Raw genomic sequence first — 21,319 nt, 5'->3', positions numbered from 1 at the left:
AATTACCACTGCTTTTTTTTTTTTTTAAGTGACTATATAGACAAGAGAGGTATGATTATAATAATCTATACCTTAAGACTGTTAGATAGGCATGCACATTTGTAAATCCCCAGAACTTCTGAAGAACACAATGTTTCATCTGCATTTTAGCAAAGTTAAACCTTAAAAAAAAGATAAAGTATAAAATGTTGATGAGTTAAGATTCAGTTTTGATCCTCAAATCAAAACACATGCCTCAGTCTGTCCTCAAACCACACACAGGATCTTCAGTCCCGCCCTTTTTTTCCCGGAAGCTGAAGAAACTTCTAAATGTGCTGACAGGCAGTCATTTTCTACCCTCTCTAATTTTCCTTCCATTTTAGTTTTAAAAAACACAGAACTGTCATGGACAGAGAATTCAGGTTTGTGCAAAGGGAATAAATACATTTGTGAAAGACAAAACAAACATCTGTTAGGTTTCTCTTGGGTGCAGTGAGGAAGCTACTTGCCCCGGCCCCCGGCCACAAGTGCTAATGAACTGGTTACATGCACTGGGGCTTGTGCGTCTGCGTTTAAAAACAGGATCTGGGTCTAAAGCTGCAAACTTCAGGGCTGCAAAGCTGGCAGCTTGCTATTGCCTACAAATACTAGGCTGAGGGGCATCCAGAACCAACACCTGCTGAAACAGCACACAGCATTTTCGTTGGTTCTTACTCTTACCTTATCAGCTCAAGTTGTCAATCAGGAAAACAGTGGCAGAGCCATCCTCCCTTACCCTAGAAACTCCCAGTCTACTGATGCAGACCTCAGTCTGTAGATCTCTCTGATGTGAGGAAGATGAACATGAAACAGAAGAGTTCCTGGCAGTCTGTTTTTTCATGGGCTTCCCTTTATTAGAAACTATTTCTTGACAGAGAATTTTTCTTCAGAATATCACTGCTTTGGATATCATGCCCAAAGATTTCCCTCTTCGAGTACCTAAAGCCTAATCCTCTAAGACAATCTGACAATAATACCTTTTCTATAAAAGCCTTTTGGTACCATCCCTTGGCCTGGGCCATTAACCTCCTTCTCCCTTGTCATAATTCCACCCATCCTTCAGGGTCCACTCCAATCTTACCACCCCAACGTGCTAAGCCTTCCCTGACGATGGGATTTCATACCACACCAATAATAACAGCCTCTATTTATCCAGTGCCTACTCTTTAAGAGGTGCACTGCACCATCACCACAGTTAATCCTTAAAACTGTTATTTTACAGATGAAGAAATTGTGGCTCAGAGATGTTCAGTAACTTGCCCAGAATTACACAGCTTGTAAACGACTAAGTGAGATGCAGGCCAGGAGAGCTAATTCCAAAACGAATGCTTTCTCTAGAATTCCACATTGCCTCTTATTTAGTACTTCTTTTTCCTCAATATAGTTACCTCCCACAAGAGACACAGCTCATGGTCCAGGCCCTGAGGACAAGGAACGAGAGCAGGTCCAAGAGCTCCTGCCTGGTGCTCACGGGCGTCTGTCCCAGACTGCGGTCCTGAGGGGGAAACACGCCCCTGCATGGGTACCTGGGACTTCCGGGAATACCAGCTGCACTCCCCCGGAATGCAATAAAGACATTCCTACCTTGAACACCACTTCAGTTTTCATTACAAAAATATCGAAGATCTGGTTGTCGGGTGTTACCCTGGCTTCTAACAGTAGCCACCCAGTGTGATTTGATGCCGGTCGGGAAAGCCTACCGATCTAGATGTCACTGCTACTGTAGCAGAGCTCAGCAGCAAGGTAGACATTCTATGACTAGGAATGTCGAGTTAAAGGAGATTCATCTTGAGAAAGAGTCAGATTTCTTTCTTTCTTCTTTATCTTAATTCCCCTAAGATGGATGCCTGCTGGGCAGGACAGTGGAGTACGATTTTCCTGTTCAGGGAATGTTCTGGAAGAAACACGATCCACTGAACTTAAGACATGGCTTCTGCCATGGAAGCTCCATGACAGAGAATAAAGAGCCCAAGGCAGAGAATGCCCCAAGCTGGAACAGTCCAAGAACATGGTTTCTGTAAAGCAGCTGATGAGCCTCAGGGTCGCAGCTACTGTATAGCCCCGTGTGGGTGACTCAGCAGTTCCCTGCCTTGTGCAGCAAATTCTCTAGAAGGAACTTAGGTTATATCTTAATTCATAGTTGTGTAAATGACATGAAAGGAGAAGTAAAAAACTGTTCTGAGAAAAACAGTATGGAGTTGCCTTTGCCAACTCTGATACATAAAGCAGTTTCTATTTTATTTCCTAACTTCTCCTTCAGAGAAATATCTCCTTTCACTGAATATGCTTTTTCTTCCTTTCTTTTTTGAAATGGAGATAGTTTCTCTAGACTTCAAAGGGAGATGTGGGAAAGGAGAACTAGGTCTTATCTTTCTCCCTCTTACAGTGTGGGGTCACTAGAATCTTATCAGCAAGAAAGAAGAATTGCTGTACAAGTAAAAAGAAAACACATCTGGAAAATATCCACATTTTAGTTCATTAAGACTATGTTTGGAAACCAAAACTGCATGTTGTATTATATTTGTCAGTAGACGCCTGAGGGATGGGGGCCCCTGAGGAGGGAAAAGGGGCAAGACCATCATCTCACGTCCACTTGTACTTGCTCCCTCAGTGTCTCCCTGCTTCATCCTGGACAGATTATACCCACAGAGCAGGACATGGCGATTTTTAGGATCTTAGACTTCTAGGTAGGGCTCTGAGTGGTAGCAATGCCTTAGGTGCAGAATGGCTTGGAGGTCCCTGGACATTGATTGATCATCTTTACAGAAGTTGGCCGTGATCTATAATCCAAACATCCATCCATCCATCCATCCATCTTCCCTCTCATTAATTTATCCAGTAACTTTACTTGGTGCCTAATAAGTACCATGAGGCTAGGTGCTAGTGGGAGATAGAACAAACTAAAGATAGGAGTCTCTTGTCTTCATGGAACTTAGAGTTTGGGTGGTGAGACAGACAAGCCCCCTGGCCATAATGATAGGTATGACAGGGGCTATGGACATTGGGGAAGATATGTGCTACGGTGAGCGCTGTGAATTGTGTAAGACTGTTGAATCACAGATCTGTACTTCTGAAACAAATAACGCAACATATGTTAAGAAAAAAGAAAAAGAAGAAGATAGCAGGAGAGGAAGAATGAAGGGGAGTAAGTCAGAGGGGGAGACGAACCAGGAGAGATGATGGACTCTGAAAAACAAACTGAGGTTTCTAGAGGGGAGGAGGGTAGGGGGATGGGTTAGCCTGGTGATGGGTATTGAGGAGGGCACGTTCTGCATGGAGCACTGGGTGTTATGAACAAACAATGAATCATGGAACAGTACACCAAAACAAATTATGTAATATATGGTGATTAACATAACAATAAAAAATTAAAATAAAAAAAAAGAGTAAATCAGGGAGTGCTATGGGAACAAACAGGAGGGCCTAACTTAGCCTCCAGGGACTTCTTGCAGGTTGTGGGTCTAAGTGAGACATAAAGGGAAAGGAGCCTTTTAGGTGGAGAGCAGAGAAAAGGTGTTCCCCGCAAATGGACCAGCCCATGTACAACATGCCAGAGCTGAGAAGGGCTTTATAGTGTCATAAAAATGGAGGAAATATCTATACTTGAAAAAACAAATAAACAAACAAAAACCCTCTCCTTTGGAACTTTCTGTGTAATTCTAAAGGCACAAAGATCCTAGATCTTCTTTCTTTGCAGAGGTAAAAATTACAAAATACCATATGGTGGTATGCTCCTCAAACCTCTGTCAACTCTTTCAGTAGTTAAGTGTTTGCTTTCATGATATCACACAGTACTGAGCCCTAAAGGTACTTACTAAACAGCTGTTTGATTCCGACCTTCTCCTTTGTCTGGGTTTGCTGAGAAAAGTCAAAGAGAGGAGAGTAGTGACCTAAATAACCTGGTAAAGGAGGAGAGTCGGTCTGAATTACCCAGGACATAAAAGACCCTCCTTTTCCCCACTAGGCTCGCTCCCCCACCCCTTGTCCTGCCTTGCCACAATTTAATAATCTTTCTTGACGCTTACTTTGTTAATCCTAGTTTGGATTAACTAATCACAAATGTATAAAATGACCTGGTAACCTTCCAGATTTCCATTGCTCAAATTCATCAGTCAGCACCCTACAGGATGCACACAATTTTCCATGTGTGTGGCCTCAGAGATGGGACTTTCAAGCCTCAACTATACTGAGTATTTTTAACATTTTGCCATTCTACTGGCTACAGCCGTATAAATGCAGTAATGAAGAAGCAAGAAACACAGAAATATAGCTGCTATCTACCAGGACCAACTACGGGACAGGCGGTTCAATGACATCATCTTTGCTCATCCCAATCACCTTGAAAAGTGGCATTACTAATTGCCATTGTAAGAAACAGGAAACTCAAAGAGGGTATGGAGGCTCCAGGTTACGGAGCCATGTGGAGGACTTAGCATGATGCCCAGCATGTCAGCAAACACTTAATAAACATTCACAATTGTATTACAAATGGCAGAATCAAGAGTGAGCTTGGATCATCTGGCTCCAAAGCCCATTCTCATTTCAAGACATTGGGTTTCCTCAGGAAACCTCTAGACGCTGGGAGAGAGGAGAGAGGAGTTACAGGTTGGAGGGAATTCACTTTGAATCTTTCTCTCCCCAAGGAGAGAAAGTCTATGAGCCAAGAAACAGAGAAGGGAACACGTGGGAATTCTCCACTGTTAATCTGTCAGTTCTGAGGGAAGGCAGCCGGGATGGTTGCTGAGTGAAGGTTTTGAAGATCAGCAACCCCCACGTCTGCCTCTTGCTGAAACCAGACATGTCTGTTTCATGTGTCTTTGATGGGAAGGCTTCCATGACTGTTTTCTATAAAAAGGTTTATGCAGCTCGTGATTCTGAATCATGACACCTTCTACCTGTGGTGTCTGGAACAGGTGTGGTGGGGGGGAGGGGAAGGGGAAGGGGGAAACCCACTTTGTCTGCAAGTCTGAAGATTTAGGCCAAAATCTTCCACTGACCTTAAACCAGACAAACTAGAAGGATACCTAACATCCCATAAAGTATTGTTGGGGTGGCAGTGCTCCCTCTCTGTTTAACTTCTACAGGACAATATTTTTATGGCATTATATAAACAACAGTGGTCACAGTAAATGTGCTGAAGAGGAAAAAAGGGAACTAGCTGCCCAGTCCCTGGGGTGAAGTAAGTCGTATCTCTGGAGATCTTTGTTTGGCTTACCCTCGGTCAGTATAATTTTCCTGTGTGCTGACTCCAGGGTTTCCACAGGACCTCTTAGAGATAAGATGAAAAAAGATTGAGGAAGAGGGTGGAGCTAGAAACAGGTAGGAAAACACAACAGTGAGGAAAAATCTTTATAACTCATAGAGGACCTTTATGATTGTTGAAATGCATGAAAAGGACTCAGATCCCACAGATACAAGAAGCTCAAGACAACAAAGTTTATGATGTTGCTTACTTGTGCATTTGAGTTGTATTAATGAGATACTTCATACTTGAAAACATGTTTTTTTTTTCATGTTTAAATTAATAAAGGGAAACCTGCCATTTGGAAAGAAAAAGGAAAGAGTACTTACCTTTGTATCCCAAAATGGCTACTGTGATTGTTAGCAAGGCACACAAAATGTATAATAATATGATAGAAAACTTCAGTGCCCAGTTATTTTTACATTTGGTACATTGTGTTCCTTCCTGAATACCTGTAAGAGAAGTCAAATTTTAATAATAGTAACCAGAGATATCATTTTGAAAAGTATCTTTCTGCATGTTGCTTCAAATACTATGATGAAGAGTAATTTTTACATATGCCTTCCTATAGGATGAGTAGTATTTTATAAACATACATAAGCACTTTACATATTGCCATTATGTTGTTGTAATTTAACGTTGTTGTATTTAATAATGACTTGGAAAAAGCACATAACTTTGTCTCAGAATAATTTCAAATCCATTATAATTAGATTTCACTAAAAATCTCTACATGGCAAAAGATTTTAAACACCCAAATCTACTTGTTTTAGCTCTTATTGGACCTATAGCAATTCAAACACAGCCAACCAGAAAAACTGCGAACCGTCCCTTGATGTTTGTTTCAGCGGTGTGCTTGAGCTAATTCCTACTGGCTTACAAGAGTCAACTGTTAAATTTGTAGGAATTTGGGGAGCTGGTTGTTAAACTGTTGGAAGCCTGAAATCAGCCCCGGAAGGAGTATTTACACCACGGAAATTGGTGACCACCACCAATTGTGACAGCCCCCCACCCCCACTGTTTTACCACGCCACTGGCTGTAATGCCCTATAACCTATAGCAGAAAATATAGGTAATTTTATGATTAAAATGTTCAATTATAACCATTTTTGTACATTATATGTATACAGAAAACAGACGCTGACCCTTATTTAAGTTATCACAGTGATTTGAATAACTAGGAAACTAAAAAAAAAAAACAGACATTTTTGTTGAGAGGAGGTAAATTCTGACTGCTCAACTGTTCAACTTTTTGAAAAACGTTCTAGTCTAAGTGGTAAACCACCATCACTTCTGCAAGTGACTCCAAAAACTAAACCTATAAAAAGGGAATTTTCCATCGGATTGATTAGAAACACAGAAGACAAAGACTGTGGGCATTTTAATGTGAAAATCACATTGTAAGGAATATTGGGAGATCCCTTGTTTTCCTATGTGCATCTTTCTAATAGCATCTCACAGGAGCAACAGTACATAAAGGACTGATCTCCTATAATTGTGCTCAATAACTTTTGATGGGTAAATCGTGAGGATTAAGCTACAGCCAAAGTTCCCCCCTTTTGGTTTGTAATTTTACGCATGGTGCCCTTCTTCAGTGAAAAGAGTTCTTCAGCTGTGTTTAATGCAAAATGATGAGAGAAACAGCATAGAACAATGACTCCAATTTAACTTTCAGGGTTTAACCAATCCCTCTGGTGTTCTGTGCTACAGACTCAAGGGGAGGGGGTTCAATCCATCTGTGCCATGACTTAAGCAGGGATTCTCAAACTCTGGGGTGCATCGGACTTGTCAGAACAAAGCCTTTCTAATTCAGGTCTGGGAAGGTGCCTGAGAATGTGGATTTCTAACAAGTTCCCAGGGGATGCAGACACTGCAGTTTGGCTGCCATGCTTTTGAACAGTCTTCTCAAACTGTAAAGCGCTTACAAAACACACTGTCAAATGCAGATTTCTGATTTAGTAGGTCTGAGGTAGGAGCTAAGATTCTGCATTTCTCACAAGGTCCAGAAGATGCTTAATTGGAGAGATACATTTTGAGGACCTAAGGATCATGCTGGATCAACCTTTGGTTAGCCAACCCTCTGAAGGTGAAGCTGTAAAATCCAACTCAAACAGACCAAGAGTAAATCAACTTCTCGGTATCAGTTTTCCCATTTCTTTTACTGTTTCCTTTCCATCCTCCTTTAATCAACTCCTGGATGTCTCAGCACCACCTCTCCTGTCCAGTACTGAACTCGGTACCATCCCCACCAAAACAAAACTCCAACTTCCACCAACGTCCGTGTTTCCATCCAACCTAAATACGACCACTATCCCAATACCTCACTCAAAGGCACCTTCAAGTCTTCTCATATATTCCTTAATTCACTAAGTTGCCAGGCCCTGCTAATCTTCCCATGGGACATTTTTATCACTCATCTCATCTGTAGGTTATTGCTGTTCGTTTCCTGCCCACACTGTACCAGATTCTGAGCTAGATGCTTTCCACACGGCATCTTTAGTCGTAACCACCCTTCAAGGAGGCACAGTAGTGACAGCTGAGATGGCATCCCACAGACACCACAGCCAGGATTCAAACCGGGGTCTGTCCAACTTTAGGCACCATGCTCTCTCCACTTTGCCATGGTGACTCTCTCTGGTCATCCCTTCCTCTCCACTTCACTGCCATGGTCCTGGTGTGAGACCCTTTCATCTCAGTGGGAGCTTCCTCTTCCACTCCCATTGGAATCCAGCCTCACCCGGTACTCAGATACTGCTATCCTCATGACAATGCCAAAGAGGAAAAAAACAAAAACACTTCAACAGCTCCTCCTTAAATAAAGGATGAACACACACACACACACACCCATCAGCTCTTAGACTCTCTACAATCTGGCAGCTTAAAATGAAACAAAGACCCCTTATATCAGTCAGAGTGAAGATAGTTTTGGAATTAGGAAAAGGGGGAAATGTAAGGAGACCCACAAACATGCCACACCTCATGTCCAGAACCCATAAAACTTGCTTTGGTGGCAACTGTAAGCAGAGAAGGGTGATAGACACAGCGATGTCGGACTGACCTCCCTTAGAAAGACTGGATGACGCTTTTGTGGCTGATGGGGAATTTCATTCCTTTTGGATTTTAGGACGGTGGCGGATGAGCTCTTTATGTCTCTCTAGGGCGATTTCTTGCATTCCATTAGCAGAGCCATTCCATTAGAAGATTTGGTCACAGGGGAGGTTAGGGTAGATAAGAGAATCTAGGGTGAGAAAGTTGCTTAGAGGTCATCTGGTCAAGTGTCATTGTGTTATTGATGGGGAAAGTGAGGTCAATGAGGCAAAGCAAATCCGAAGCCACGTGTGCACACTCTCAGGGTGAGGGTCCTTCCCTCCCGCTCTGCCCATGTGTGCTGCTGCTGTGTTTGCTGCCGGACCTCCTGGGCATGTGATCTTCAAGCAGATTGCTCCCAGACAGTTGTCACTGGTTCATATTCTGAAGAGCAAGGTCACTTCCTCCCAATGTGCCTTTCTTGCTGCTGATTGTATCAAGCATTTAATCAATATCAGATGGCACCGCCTGGCCTCCCTTTCCACTTGACACACGTTCTGTGTCTTGTTTTTTCTCTCCCCAGAGACTTATTTTTAATAAGAATTCTGTTTTATCCTTCCCTCTCTGCCCTCCGCTGGGAGGACATCTGGCCAAACATACAGATGCCTACTACAAAGAGACCCTGCTGACTCATGAAGCTGGGGGACCCCCTCCTCCTTGAACCAAGATGGTCACAGAAAACATCCAAGAGAGATATCCCCGTGTTACCAGCCTTTGTACTGTTTGTTTTCTCAGCATTACTTTCCAAAGACTTGGGGCTTTGTTCCTGTTGGAGGGGGTGGAGGTGGTGGGAAAGGCAAGGGAATCAACCTGCAGAGTGCTGCAGATAAGACATTCTAGCTCAGGAAGTGAAGCAGTCTTGCCCGTTACCGCCGGGAGACTTGGCGTATCGAAAATCCTGGCCCAAATAGCACATTTGCAATTCAGCACACCACAGACAGAACGCGCCTGAAGGATTCCTGTTTTTCCATTGGTTATCCCTCTTAAACGAGCTCCCGCTGAACTTGATTCTTGGCTCATGTTTTAAATGTATTTTCCAGTGTCCAAGTCTTTATTATGCAAAAAAAAAAAAAAAAAAAGGAAAGAAAGTTTGGGGGCCCAGGGAAATCAGAATCGCTCTGGTCAACTCCTTGGGCATTCCATGGAAGTTCAGGATAGGCTGACAATTTGGTCCCCAGGGCCCAAACTCAAAGTTCCCCAGGTTGCCCTGTTTCCAATAACACATGTTTAGAGTAAGAAGAGTGGGGGCCGGGTGGGGCCGCCGATCAGGGGGCGGCGGTTAGCTGGCTGGAGAGAATAATTGAAACACTGCAGGAATGACAGTGCAAAGGGCCAGAAGAATTCACCAGCAGAGAATTCCTTTCTGCTGTGGTTCTCCATAAAGAGCCCTCCCAAGTGCTGTGGTCCAGGCTCTGATCCAGTCTGTTTTTCCAATCTTTTTTGGGGAACAAAAGAGTCTCCTTCATTCACTATCATATTTTTCTGCCATCACTGAAGGATGGCTTGTCTTTTGAAATGGACTCATGCTGATCAATCCCCTTCCCTGTCAGGTGAAGCCTGGCACTGTGGGCAAGTGTGGGACACTCCTGGTCTGTCTTAATTATCACAAGTGTCTACAGAGCTCGGTGGTGTTGCCATAAAGATCATGTTACCAGAGAGAAGCTTCAAAAAGCTGGTGGGTTGCAAAATCCAGAAAACCACAGGTCTTGATCTGAGATTTGCAGTGACCTTTTCATGGGGTTTTTTTATAGTTATTAATCTACTGCCTGGTGGCATATGTTCCCATAAGCCCACGAGAATGCTTTGGCTCTAACAGTAAAACTGATGATTCAAATAAATTCCTATAATTAAAATGCCCTTAAAAGCAACAAAACAGTATGAGTTAACATCCTGGTTAGCTATTTGGATGTTATGTAATATCACTAGAACAAAAGTTAAATATATAGAACACTTTATCCCACAAATAATTAATTTTTCCTTATTTATAAAGGCCATTTACTAAATGACAGAATATGGATTTATAGTTAGCAACAAATTTTTTTTATTAATGAGTAATTTAGTTCCCCCAATATAAATCTTAGCCCTGGACACCTTATTACACCATGTTTCCTAAACGATGTGGAGAAGCATGAAAACAGAAGCAGGGTAAGACTTGGGAATGAAATAACTTTCTGCACAAAATAAAAGAAGCCTCATAGCATCCCTGTATTCATAAAAGTGTATTCAAACCAGGAAAATTATTTAGAAGAGAGTTTTAGGAGTCCGAAATCTTCGGCACTCATTGTGAGCTTATATTAATATTCTGTACAGTCAACAAGGGTATAGTTTTTCTTTTTTATTAAAACATTTATATATGGCAGTTAGCTCTGGTTTGGGTTTAATGTTAAGAGTCTGTGTGATTTGTTTAAAATTTATCATTTATACCCTGCCTACTAAAAAAGAATTGTAGGCAAAATCCAGCTATAATGAGCCACTCAGAATATATAGCGCCTGCCAGAATATATAGTGTCTCAACAGAACACAATTATTTTCTCTGTGGTTTTTATAAGAAGAAATCCTTTATTATATGAACTGTACACAAATGCTTTCAATTCTGAGGAAAGGAATCCTCGTTCATCGGAGAGCTCAAGCATCAAGTCTCCAACATTTGTCTCTCCTCGCTGGCCCCCTTCCTCTTGGCCCTATTCCTATTCATTTTATTCTAGGGACACAGCGTGAACTGTCAACAATCCTGATGATACATTTCAGCAGCCCTGACTACTTCATTATCTGGCACTACCAAACAATGTCCTTCTGTGATTAGGCACTGAGTCTTTTAATGAAAAGGACTTATGAAAATGCAGCTCCAGCTTGGGCCATCAGAGTCTGTTGTATAATTGAGCTGGACACATACATTGCACAGGTATTTGGAAGAAGGCCACTGGACATTTGTTTAGTGGGTGAGAGTTTGCCATCGCTGCTAATGCAAAGAGTAACTGTTGAGGATGGCTGCTAGTCCTGAGGCCCTCATAGGTGTCAGGCACCCTCTTCTGGTTACTTACAATGCCTTTAATGATTCTGCAAAGTAGGAATTCTGGCCCTAATTTTATAGAGTTTAGGAAAGTGCCCGTCAAAGAGGTTGACTATCCAAGCCAGTAACTGGCTGAGCTATAAGATGAACTTAGGGTTATCACATGCTGCTTCTCTAAGCTTACTGACTTCCAGAAGTGGAAAGCAAAACAAAGCGAGATTAAGGATGCCTAAAAAGATAAACTGCAGAAAGCTGACAGGTTAGACTTCTAGAAGTATTCTGTCAAAATAAAGGGGTGCAGAACCATCTTTTCAAACATTGATAGAAGATGCCTTTCTCAGAAATGAGCAGTAAAATTTAGTCTCCAGTAAGTTAACTATTAGAGGCCTGGGGCTTCTTACAGGCTGTAATTTCTGACTATTCTATGGTGACATACTGAGCAGCAAGTTGATTCCACCCTAAATAAATGCTCATTATCTCTGTGAGAGGTCAGGATTGTCTTGAAGGTTGGTTGGTAAGGTCTGTTAGCCCTTCACGGGAATCATCCCCCATTGGCGATGGAATTTTTGGAATGGGGTGGGCTGGGAAGAGAAGGTAGCTTTATAATTTCAAGGCAAACTATGAGACATGCAGGGGACTTGCACGGTTTAAGTCTGACACCAAAACAAGTTGGTTGCTCCTACTGAGTTTTCTTCTGGGCTTCTAGTACACGACATAGTAGCCACCAAAGCCAGTGTCCAATGGCTCATTCATCTATGGATGGTCGTTAATACCTCCAGAAGTTGGGTGAGGTAAGAGAGTGGAAAGAAGGCAGTGAAAGAAGGATTTATTAAATGGTGATTAAAAAAATTAATTTATCTCTAGCCTCTTATCCCCCTCAAACAAAAAATCTGCCTGGAGTACATTGGCAAAACCCTTTTACAAATACCAGCTTGAGCCCATGTTTCAGAGATCCATGGTAATTCTCCACTGCAATAGTAAGTCCCAGGTGGCTCAAAGTAGATTCCAAGATGCACACCAGCTAGCATCTAACCAAGAGGGTTCAAAGAACCTCAGGGCTAGGAAGAGAATCAGCTGTCGTCTTGGCCAACATCCATCCTACAGTGAGGAAACTACAGTTCAGTGAACTCCATTGTCTTTGCCACTCAAACATGAGCCAGCCCTGGCTTTAGGCTTCAGGTTTCCCAGTTCTCCTCCGGAATTCTAATTTAGCTCCCTAAACCCTGCCCACTTCACCATGCTTCTTTCTTGGTACATCCCATTATTCATTTATTCAAGAAATAAGTATGGAGGGGCGCCTAGTGGCTCAGTCGGCTAAGCGTTTGCCTTCGGTTCAGGTCATGGTCCCAGGGTTCTAGGATCGAGCCCTGTGTCGGGCTCCCTGCTTGGAGGGGAGCCTGCTTCTCCCTCTCCTTCTGCTGCTCCCCCTGCTTGTGCTTTCTCTCTCTGTGTCAAAATAAATATATAAAATTTAAAAAAAAAGAGAAATAAGTATGGGCCACCTACTATGTACGAGGCACTGGGTGTAAGGGTCAACAAAACAGACAACAATCTTGGCTCCTGTGGAAATTATACTCCAGTAGGTGGCTACGGTAAGGTGTTAGGAGGTGATAAGCACTTTGGAGAAAAATAAAGCCAGGAATGAGCAAAGGGCATGTGGGAGAGGAGGTGGATGGCAATTTAAATAGGGGGGTGGGTCAGAGAAGGCTTCAGCGAGTACACGGAAGCAAAAGCTTGGGGGAGTATGGGAAAGAGCACCAGGGTACCCACGCGGAGCTCATGCTGCACCCCCCGAAGATCTGCTTATTTCTTCTCCAGGTCTTGAGATGTGCCCTCCTTCTCCCCACAACACATTTTCTCTCCATGAAATGACTTCTTTTGAACCTTCACTCACACATCTCCTCCTCAATGAATCCTTTCCTAATATTAGCCTTGCCCCAAGCCCTGCTGGGCTTGAACCCTTTTAGTACCTGTGTGGTTCACATTGCATAAATCTATGCACCTGTGTTTTTTTTTTTTTTTTAAAGATTGTATTTATTTATTCATGACAGACAGAGAGAGAGAGAGAGAGAAGCAGAGGGAGAAGCAGGCCCCCAAGGAGCAGGGAGCCCGATGCGGGACTCGATCCCAGGACCCCGGGATCATGACCTGAGCCGAAGGCAGACGCTTAACCATCTGAGCCACCCAGGCGCCCTGCACCTGTGTGTTTTTAAAGGCCGTGGCACGGCTACCACCTCCTGTAGGTGTGGGGATTTATTTCTCTGTACTACTGCTTTTGCATTTCTCTAAACACACCAGGTAATTCTCTAGAACTCTACACATCAAGCAGTTTAACAAGTACATGGCTGAGGCATAGATCCTGGCAGTGGGAAACAAAGGCTCTGTCACTCCCCTTAGGGAACACATCTGCCCCCCAACCCCATCTCACACAGGTTGGAAGCAGCACGCCTCCCCTAGCTCTCAGGTGCCCGGATCTCATGAACTTCCCTCCCACCTTTGTGTCCAGCTTTCTGGTGAAAGTGACATACGGATCTGTCTTGTTGGCCAGGGGGTAGCCGTCCTGGGAGAGCATTCAGCTCAAAGGCCTGACAGTCAAAATGCAGACATCCTGGGGAACCCCTGTCCTCCCAAAACAGTTGGGTACCCACAGCCAGAAAGGAAGAGTTTTCTGTTCACCACAGGAGGTGGGGAGTGCAGCGGGGTTTACCAACTGAAGGAACGCAAAGTATTCTTTAGACCCCGGCCCAGCCCGAAATGAACCCGAAGATCTAAAGCAGCAGGGCAGCATTTCTACTCTTTCTGTCCCTTAGCACTTACAAAACTAAATCCGCCAGGGCGAAGATGAGAGATATAAACCCACAATCCAACATCTGCCTTGAGTGTTGTTGCTTTAAAAAGTGTTATTTTAGGGGCAGCTGAGGAGCTACTATCAGGATGATGGGAACCCTGCTGAGCCAGTTAATGACAGTGTGTTTGCTACTTATCACTAAAACAGTGTTGGCGCACGTGGGAATTATGCTGTGGAGCTGGTGCTGGTATAAAAAAGAGATTAATCCATGCTCTCTCACATACCTACTGGATTTCTTTAAACCAACAGAACTAGTGTTTTGATGGGAAAAAAGGGGCTTCCATGTAAATGAAAATATCAATCAGCCTGACAGACATTCCTCATTCCTTTATGAATACATGTTTTTTTTTACTTTCTTCAAGTGAAGACTATAGTTGAGGACACTTAAGGGAAAACTGAGCCAAGACAGAAAATGGATTTTACTGTCTGTGTTTTAAAGTAATTATCTGCTCTGCATTGAATGTAGCCTCAGTTCTGAACTGTGATGAGAAATGAGTCAATCAACTTGAAATGACCCAAATGAGGAAACACTGGCAAATAAATAATGAGGGGAGTGGGAGGGATCTATTTTAGAGACTATGGCCCCGCCGCGAGAGGAGTGAGGTCCCTAGGTTGAAGTGAAGAGCCTCCCATTCACCAGCTTGTTATTCATACTTGCTATTAAGTGTGGACAAAGGACAGAGAGAGGAAGAAATGTTTCCATGGGGCAGAAGCTATGGTTGTAGAGGTCAAAGGAATATAAAAATGGAAACCTGATACACAAAAAAGAAGGCATGCAGGGGTGCCTGGGTGGCTCAGTCGTTAAGCATCTGCCCTCGGCTCAGGTCATGATCCCAGGGTCCTGGGATCGAGTCCCGCATTGGGCTCCCTGCTCCGCGGGAAGCCTGCTTCTCCCTCTCCCACTCACCCTGCTTGTGTTCCCTCTCTCGCTGTGTCTCTGTCAAATAAATAAATAAAATCTTAAAAAAAAAAAGGGCATGCAACCGAATTATAATTGAATATAAAGTAAATGGGAAAATGTATGCTTATTAAATTTTCCATGACTTTGTAAAGAATTCAGAGGACAGCGTTAAATTTAGAAAATTATCTAAAACTGAAATAACTAGATAAAAATGGATAAATGCACATATTTGTATAGACACACAGACACATACGTAAATAAAGTGATTTTCTTGACAGTAGAGATGTTTCAAAAATGGATTTCTAAGTCACAACTCAAATTCAAAATTTCCCATAGATTCCTCAGGGGTGTGCTGGGGCCAACTGATGCTGACTGATGAGAACCAAGGGTTTGTATCTCTTCACAACTCCATGTTCAGTGACTTTCCATTGGCAGCTTGGAATTGGTCACACTTTCTTTACACCAAAGAAATCAACAAATGCTACAAAATCAGGACTTCTACCTCCTGGAGGGCTGGTTGTTCAACATCTGCTGGGCTGCTACTCAACCTGATACAACTGACCCATCACATTTAAACAAATCAAACTGCTCTGTCCATATGGGGAAGTCACTGGAGAAGTTCAGGATCATTGGACAGAGTGAAGGTTATATTGGACCTTTGTTCCTTCTCTCTCCCTCCAGGTTACAGAGATCATATGGGCACTCTTATTAGTGATATTTGTGCACACTAGATGTTTTGAATTCAAAACTTCCATGGATATTTAATACATTTCAAATTCACGATCTCTGCAGGGTACGATCATCTTAGATTCCCAGTGAAACTGACAATGTTAAGGGTTCAGTTCCCACATGTCTGTTAACTTCATACCACGAATACAGGTTTGACTTAACTCTGACCAACCACCCTGAAAGTGAATTTCCCTCTCGCCTGGGAGATGAGGTACAGAAGGAGTGGCTTGATCTGTCACCCACGTCAAGTCAGGTGGCAAAGTTATGAGGTGGAGCACAGATGAATCAGCCTAAGGACAGGCAGTGGTGGAGGACACATGTGGATTCAGATGAAGGAATCACTATAGAGGAAGGGATTCCAAATGAGAAGCCTCAGTCTGGAGGATATTCTCTTTGCCTCCTAAAATCATGCAGGGATTAAAACCCCAGCTGCCAAGCAGAAAAAATCCAAGAGTCCAAAGGAGCACAAGACCTCTGAACATTCATGAGATGCACAAATATCTAACAGCAACAACCAGACCCAAAGACAGAAACAGAAAAACATCAGAAATACACCAGCTGAGATGCCAACAGTGGAGGCAAAATACCTTTTGAACTTGACCTCTTGTAGCAAAGAACTGCACAATTTGGTCCAGGCCACATTAGCTCTTGTCAATTATTCAATGGAGATCAGACATGCAGAAAATATATACACAGTTTCACCAATATGAACTTCTTAGTTTACGCTATCACTTAATTGTATTTCACGCTCAAAGAAATGCATCTTATTGCCCAAATGGCCAACAGCTTCTAATTCGATCTGTAAGCTCGTTAAACAGACAGAAAGAAAAGCTTAGGACAAGTCCAACCCACACCTAGCTCAGGGTTTTCTCCATTACCCCAGTAAATATGGAATTTGAAATCTGTATCAGAATCACCCACTAGGGAGTCATTCATGTATTTCATTTCTAATTTGTAGCATATATTTGTTTACATTAATTCCTCCTAAGCTGTATATAGTTTAGAACATAGTATGAGTTTATTGCTTATTATTCTTTAAAATATCCTGTGGTTCCCTCCAGTTAAAAAGTATTTGTCTCTCTCGCTCGCTCTCTCTTTTTTTTAAAAGATTTTGTTTATTTGAGAGAGAGCGCACGCACACGAGCAGTGGGAGCAGCAGAGGGAGAGGGAGAAGCAGGCTCCCTGCTGAACAGGGAGGCTGACATGGGAGGAGATCCCAGGACCCCGGGATCATGACCTGAGCCGAAGGCAGATGCTTAACCGACTGAGCCACCCAGGCGCCCCAAGAAGTATTTGTCTTGAGTAGCCACTACACAATGGGATGCCAGGGATGGGCTCAACTCAGCAGACCAAGGACACACACGCCTTCTAGAATAGGGCCCAAAGCAGGGCTCTTCCTTCCTGGGGCAGCAAAACTTCCCCAGGAAGTCTTGGAGGTGTTGGAAAAGCTCTCCTCCTATTGCTGACAGGCCAGCAGTATGATCTTGCAATCAAAGACAGTGTTATTTCATTACTTTCACATCATGCATGCCCCTGAAGAGGAACTAAAAAAGAAGGATTCAGTGATTCACAAAGCATCCATTTCTAAATGAGGAATAAAATCAAGTCTGGACTTAATAACCCCAGCTACTATGCAATGTTCCTTCCGGCCAGAAAGCAGCTGCGTTATAGCAGCAAGTCTAGTAAAGACAACCAACCACCTGCAAATACAGTCTGCCGGTTGCCCTGAAACAATCCATCATTTTATACAGCACTTAGGGGAAACAACACCTAATAAACAACACCTAGTAAAGCACAGGAACATATACTCCAGTAAAAGGAAAAATCCCACTTACAACTGTGGTTATGACAGTGCTTATAAAATTAGAAGCACTAATTTACTAGGGTATACAGAGCCCCCAGTGACTATGTGACTGTAGATTTACTCAATTGTATCTATGAGACTACGGCCTAGAAGTAAATCTTCTTGGCTTTGAGCTTGGTGGGAAGATCTGATGGTTTCCATACTTGCTCACTTCCCAGACAGACATCACGGGTGGGCACAAATCACCTAAGAGAAATGTTCATTCAAGTGGGGCCGGGAGAGTCAGGGGCTCAGGGAGGGCTCCTTCTTTCAAAGGCTTTGGTTGTACAGGCCTCGGGGAGGATGGAAAGGCTCGCAGAGCAGGGGATAGAAATAACCCCCCAAAAAAATTTTTTTAGGAGAAGAGCTAAGACTTGTGATTATCTAGAAATAACAGAAGAAAGGGGAAAGCTGTGGCAACAGGGAAAGGAAAATAAACAACAAGAGGCCTTGGGAAAGACACTCTAAGGAAGGTTGCTATCACTGAGTCCTCTGTGTCCCAACCAGCTGGGTGGAATGTCTGCGCACTAGGACACAGAGATGACACAGATTATTGGCAATGAACAGCAGGTTCTAGAGAGTAAAGAGAAAACAAACTTGTGCACGAAACAAGTCGTGTAAAATTACTTGGACATCAAGGGCACAATGAAGCAAGTCTGTTAGGTAAAGAAACGAGTACCAATCTCTCTCCTGCTGTTACAATGTGGTGATTCTTACTTCCCAAATGGCCAATACTAAGGCTTGAGATCTAGCTGCACACCTGGTCCTCAGAGCAGGGCAAGATCTCGGCTTCCACTCAACTCCCTCCCACCCCACCCCACTGACCCCAGAGCCATGTGCCCTCATGTGGCCCGCAAATTGGGACCCAAACACAGTGGTTCAGCCCACACGCCAGGCACTGCCCATTTGGGGTGCTATGTCGAGACAACTAAAGTGTTCTCTCTTGGTAGATGCAATCCAGAGTTCTTCCTCAACCTCAATGCCTCTCCCTCCTCCCGCCCTCATGAAACAAAAATAGGTACTACATTGAAGAGACCAAACCGACTGGGCTTATCTTTACTCTGCTATCTCATTTCTAGTAAGTCAAGCACCACGGTTCTGAGTCTCTGCACCACTGCCGGGAACAGATCAGTCAAACCCTTGAATTCGTGCAGGAGTAGGTGCAAAACAGTTTCCCAGCTGTATCATTCTGTAGGGTGATGCAAGGGTGTACCTCAAACCACTTTCTGCCAAGGGGACGCATAATGCTGTGACACAGGAAGTGTACTGATGCCTCACGCACAGGGGATCCAGTTGGCCTGATCCTCCAGCAGGAAAAGGCTCTGGGCAAACAGATTAAACCTCCCATCTTTCCAGGAAACAGAGGACAGCTCTGTAGCAAAAGATAATGAATCCCTGAGAGATTGGTATTGTTATATCATCAGACAAGGAGTCCATCAGACTGAGGTGGCTGGCGTGTCCTGGCGGCCTACATAAGCAAACCAAAACCTAAGTCTGTAAATGCCTCTAGGTTATAAGATTGAAACCTAAGGACAGCCAACTAGGCCTAAGCATTAGCTAATCAATTAATTTCCTTTCCTTGCTACGGGGCACCTTCTCTACAGAAGTCCTTCCCCTGGCTCCTGTGGGTGGAGCGCTTCTAACTACTTCTGTTTTGTCACTGCCCCCATTTGAACAGATGTTTGCTTCAACTCTCAAAATTCTTAATATGCCTCAGTTTATCTTCTAGTAGTATATTCGGGTTAGAGAGGAACAGAGACTAGGGCCAGGACAAAACTGAAATGTCATCCGTGTTGGCGGACAGAAACACAGACTGAACCTGAAGCAAGTGTCCTTGTCATGTTTTCCTTTTAAAATTTCCATCTTGAGGGGCGCCTGGGTGGCTCAGTCATTAAGCGTCTGCCTTCGGCTCAGGTCACGGTCCCAGGGTCCTGGGATCGAGCCCCCATCGGGCTCCCTGCTCATCAGAGAGCCTGCTTCTCCCTCTCCCACTCCCCCTGCTTGTGTTCCCTCTCTTGTTCTCTCTCTCTGTCAAATAAATAAATAAAATCTTTAAAAAAAAATTTCCATCTTGATCAAAAATGTGAAATTTCTCAAAATAAGCAGACTTCTACTTCATAATTTTTTTTCTTTTTTTTTCTACTTCATAATTTTTATGGTGGATCTTCTCTACTTATCAAATATAAGCTTATCGTATTTGATGTTTCTGATGGCCCTTTTTCTCCTCCACAGTGATAAACAGGGGGGCCCGTGGACGCTTTTGACCCTGATGTGAGAGGCAGACGTCGCTTCAGTCAGTGAGACTAAACAGTGGGGGAAGGGGCAGTGTGGACATATGGAAACAGATTCAGACAGGACCAGAACTATTTCCTTAGCCACAATGATGAAGGGTTTTTACCAGTTCCTTTAGTGAGGAGGAACTGGAACCTGATATCAAAACCCACTTTATGTCCTTTATAGTTTATTGTATATAATTATGTACCATAAACTGTGCAGGGTTTGCATTCCAGAGCGTGGGATCAGTCATTCTCAACAAATCTTTTTGGTAACTTCTCTAAGTCCCAGCTAAGAACCCCTTGAGGGCTTCTCTGAACTGGGCCCAGTGGACTAATGTGCCCCGAGGGGAAGCAGCGACCCACCGAATTCCCCCTTCAGGTATGTCTGCAGACAGCAGTGACCAACAGACACTCCAGGTGCACACCCTGCGTCCGGTACCAGAACGGGTCCGCATGTGCCAGCATGACTTCAGGAACATCTCTTTCTAGCACTGACTGCTGCAAAGTCACTATGCTTCCCTGTTAAACTGTTCTTTTTGTTCCCCTCTGCAGCTGGGACCTCATCCTGTGTGTGAGCCCTGTTCCACAAAGGACCCGAGGGAATCGGGGGGGGGGGTGCTTCCAAATACCTAAGGCCTAGGTTGTTGTTTTAAACTATCTGGCTCATGTGCATGTCTGTAACGCATTGCTAAAATTGGAGGTGTTTCAAAGACAACGAGGAGCATATGAGAATAAGTGATCTAAATACAGCCGGTGAATTCCTAGCGGTTTAGTCACTGGGCAAAAGGAAGCAAAACACCTGTGTGATAGCACACCTGATGTCTCAAAAATACATTCCATGCCTTCTAAGAGACCACAATTTATCTATCTTGGAAACCCTACAAGTAATATTGGTTAAATAGAGATATTACAGATTCTTAATATCAGGAAACTAGACCCCTTTTTGAAATGTATATATTGTCAGGTTAATGCACTACCATATCCAAGGTTGCAAATATGGCCTGCAGTTGTGATGAAGCCATTCAAGGAAGAAGCAACATGAAAGTCATGACCTCTCTCCCCAAAAATGCACCCAGACATACATTTGGACTTTATTTCAGGAGATGTCTGAGCTCTAGAAGCCACCCATACCTAAGGCTCAGAATTTGCAATGCCTGGCCTCTCACAGGAATATCAGGATATCGTAATCCTTTCCAAAAGAATTTATAGGTGCTAGTGAGTTCTCGGTCACACTGAGGCAGCAAGCCCATTGACAAACATCTCCTTCTGCATCCTTGCTCTCCATTGGTTCTCTTGGTTGCCTGGCCAAAGCAGTATTTGTCTGTGAGTCCCTGGACCAATAACTAATGCAAAGTGGAACAATAC

At 43.5% G+C, this 21,319-nt stretch overlaps 1 protein-coding gene across 2 annotated transcripts in view; it reads right to left on the bottom strand.

The window, feature by feature from the left end:
• The window catches only part of COLEC12 (collectin subfamily member 12), a 187,238-nt gene that overhangs the window by 33,423 nt on the left and 132,496 nt on the right, over positions 1-21,319 (bottom strand). The window contains exons 1-2 of one of the 2 annotated variants that reach the window (XM_027577327.1): positions 5,234-5,279; positions 3,834-3,876 (exon numbers count right to left, since the gene is read on the bottom strand). Coding sequence is in view for 1 of the 2 variants with exons in the window: in XM_027577325.1 (XP_027433126.1) it covers positions 5,590-5,712 (123 nt within the window). In the remaining variant the exon portion in view is untranslated. Of the gene's footprint in view, positions 1-3,833; positions 3,877-5,233; positions 5,280-5,589; positions 5,713-21,319 lie in introns of those variants that run through there. The other variant, XM_027577325.1, reaches the window with a different exon arrangement.

This window comes from Zalophus californianus, chromosome 14 (genome assembly GCF_009762305.2).
Source record: "Zalophus californianus isolate mZalCal1 chromosome 14, mZalCal1.pri.v2, whole genome shotgun sequence".
NCBI lineage: Eukaryota > Metazoa > Chordata > Mammalia > Carnivora > Otariidae > Zalophus > Zalophus californianus.
This window is presented reverse-complemented; position numbering and strand designations above follow the sequence as displayed.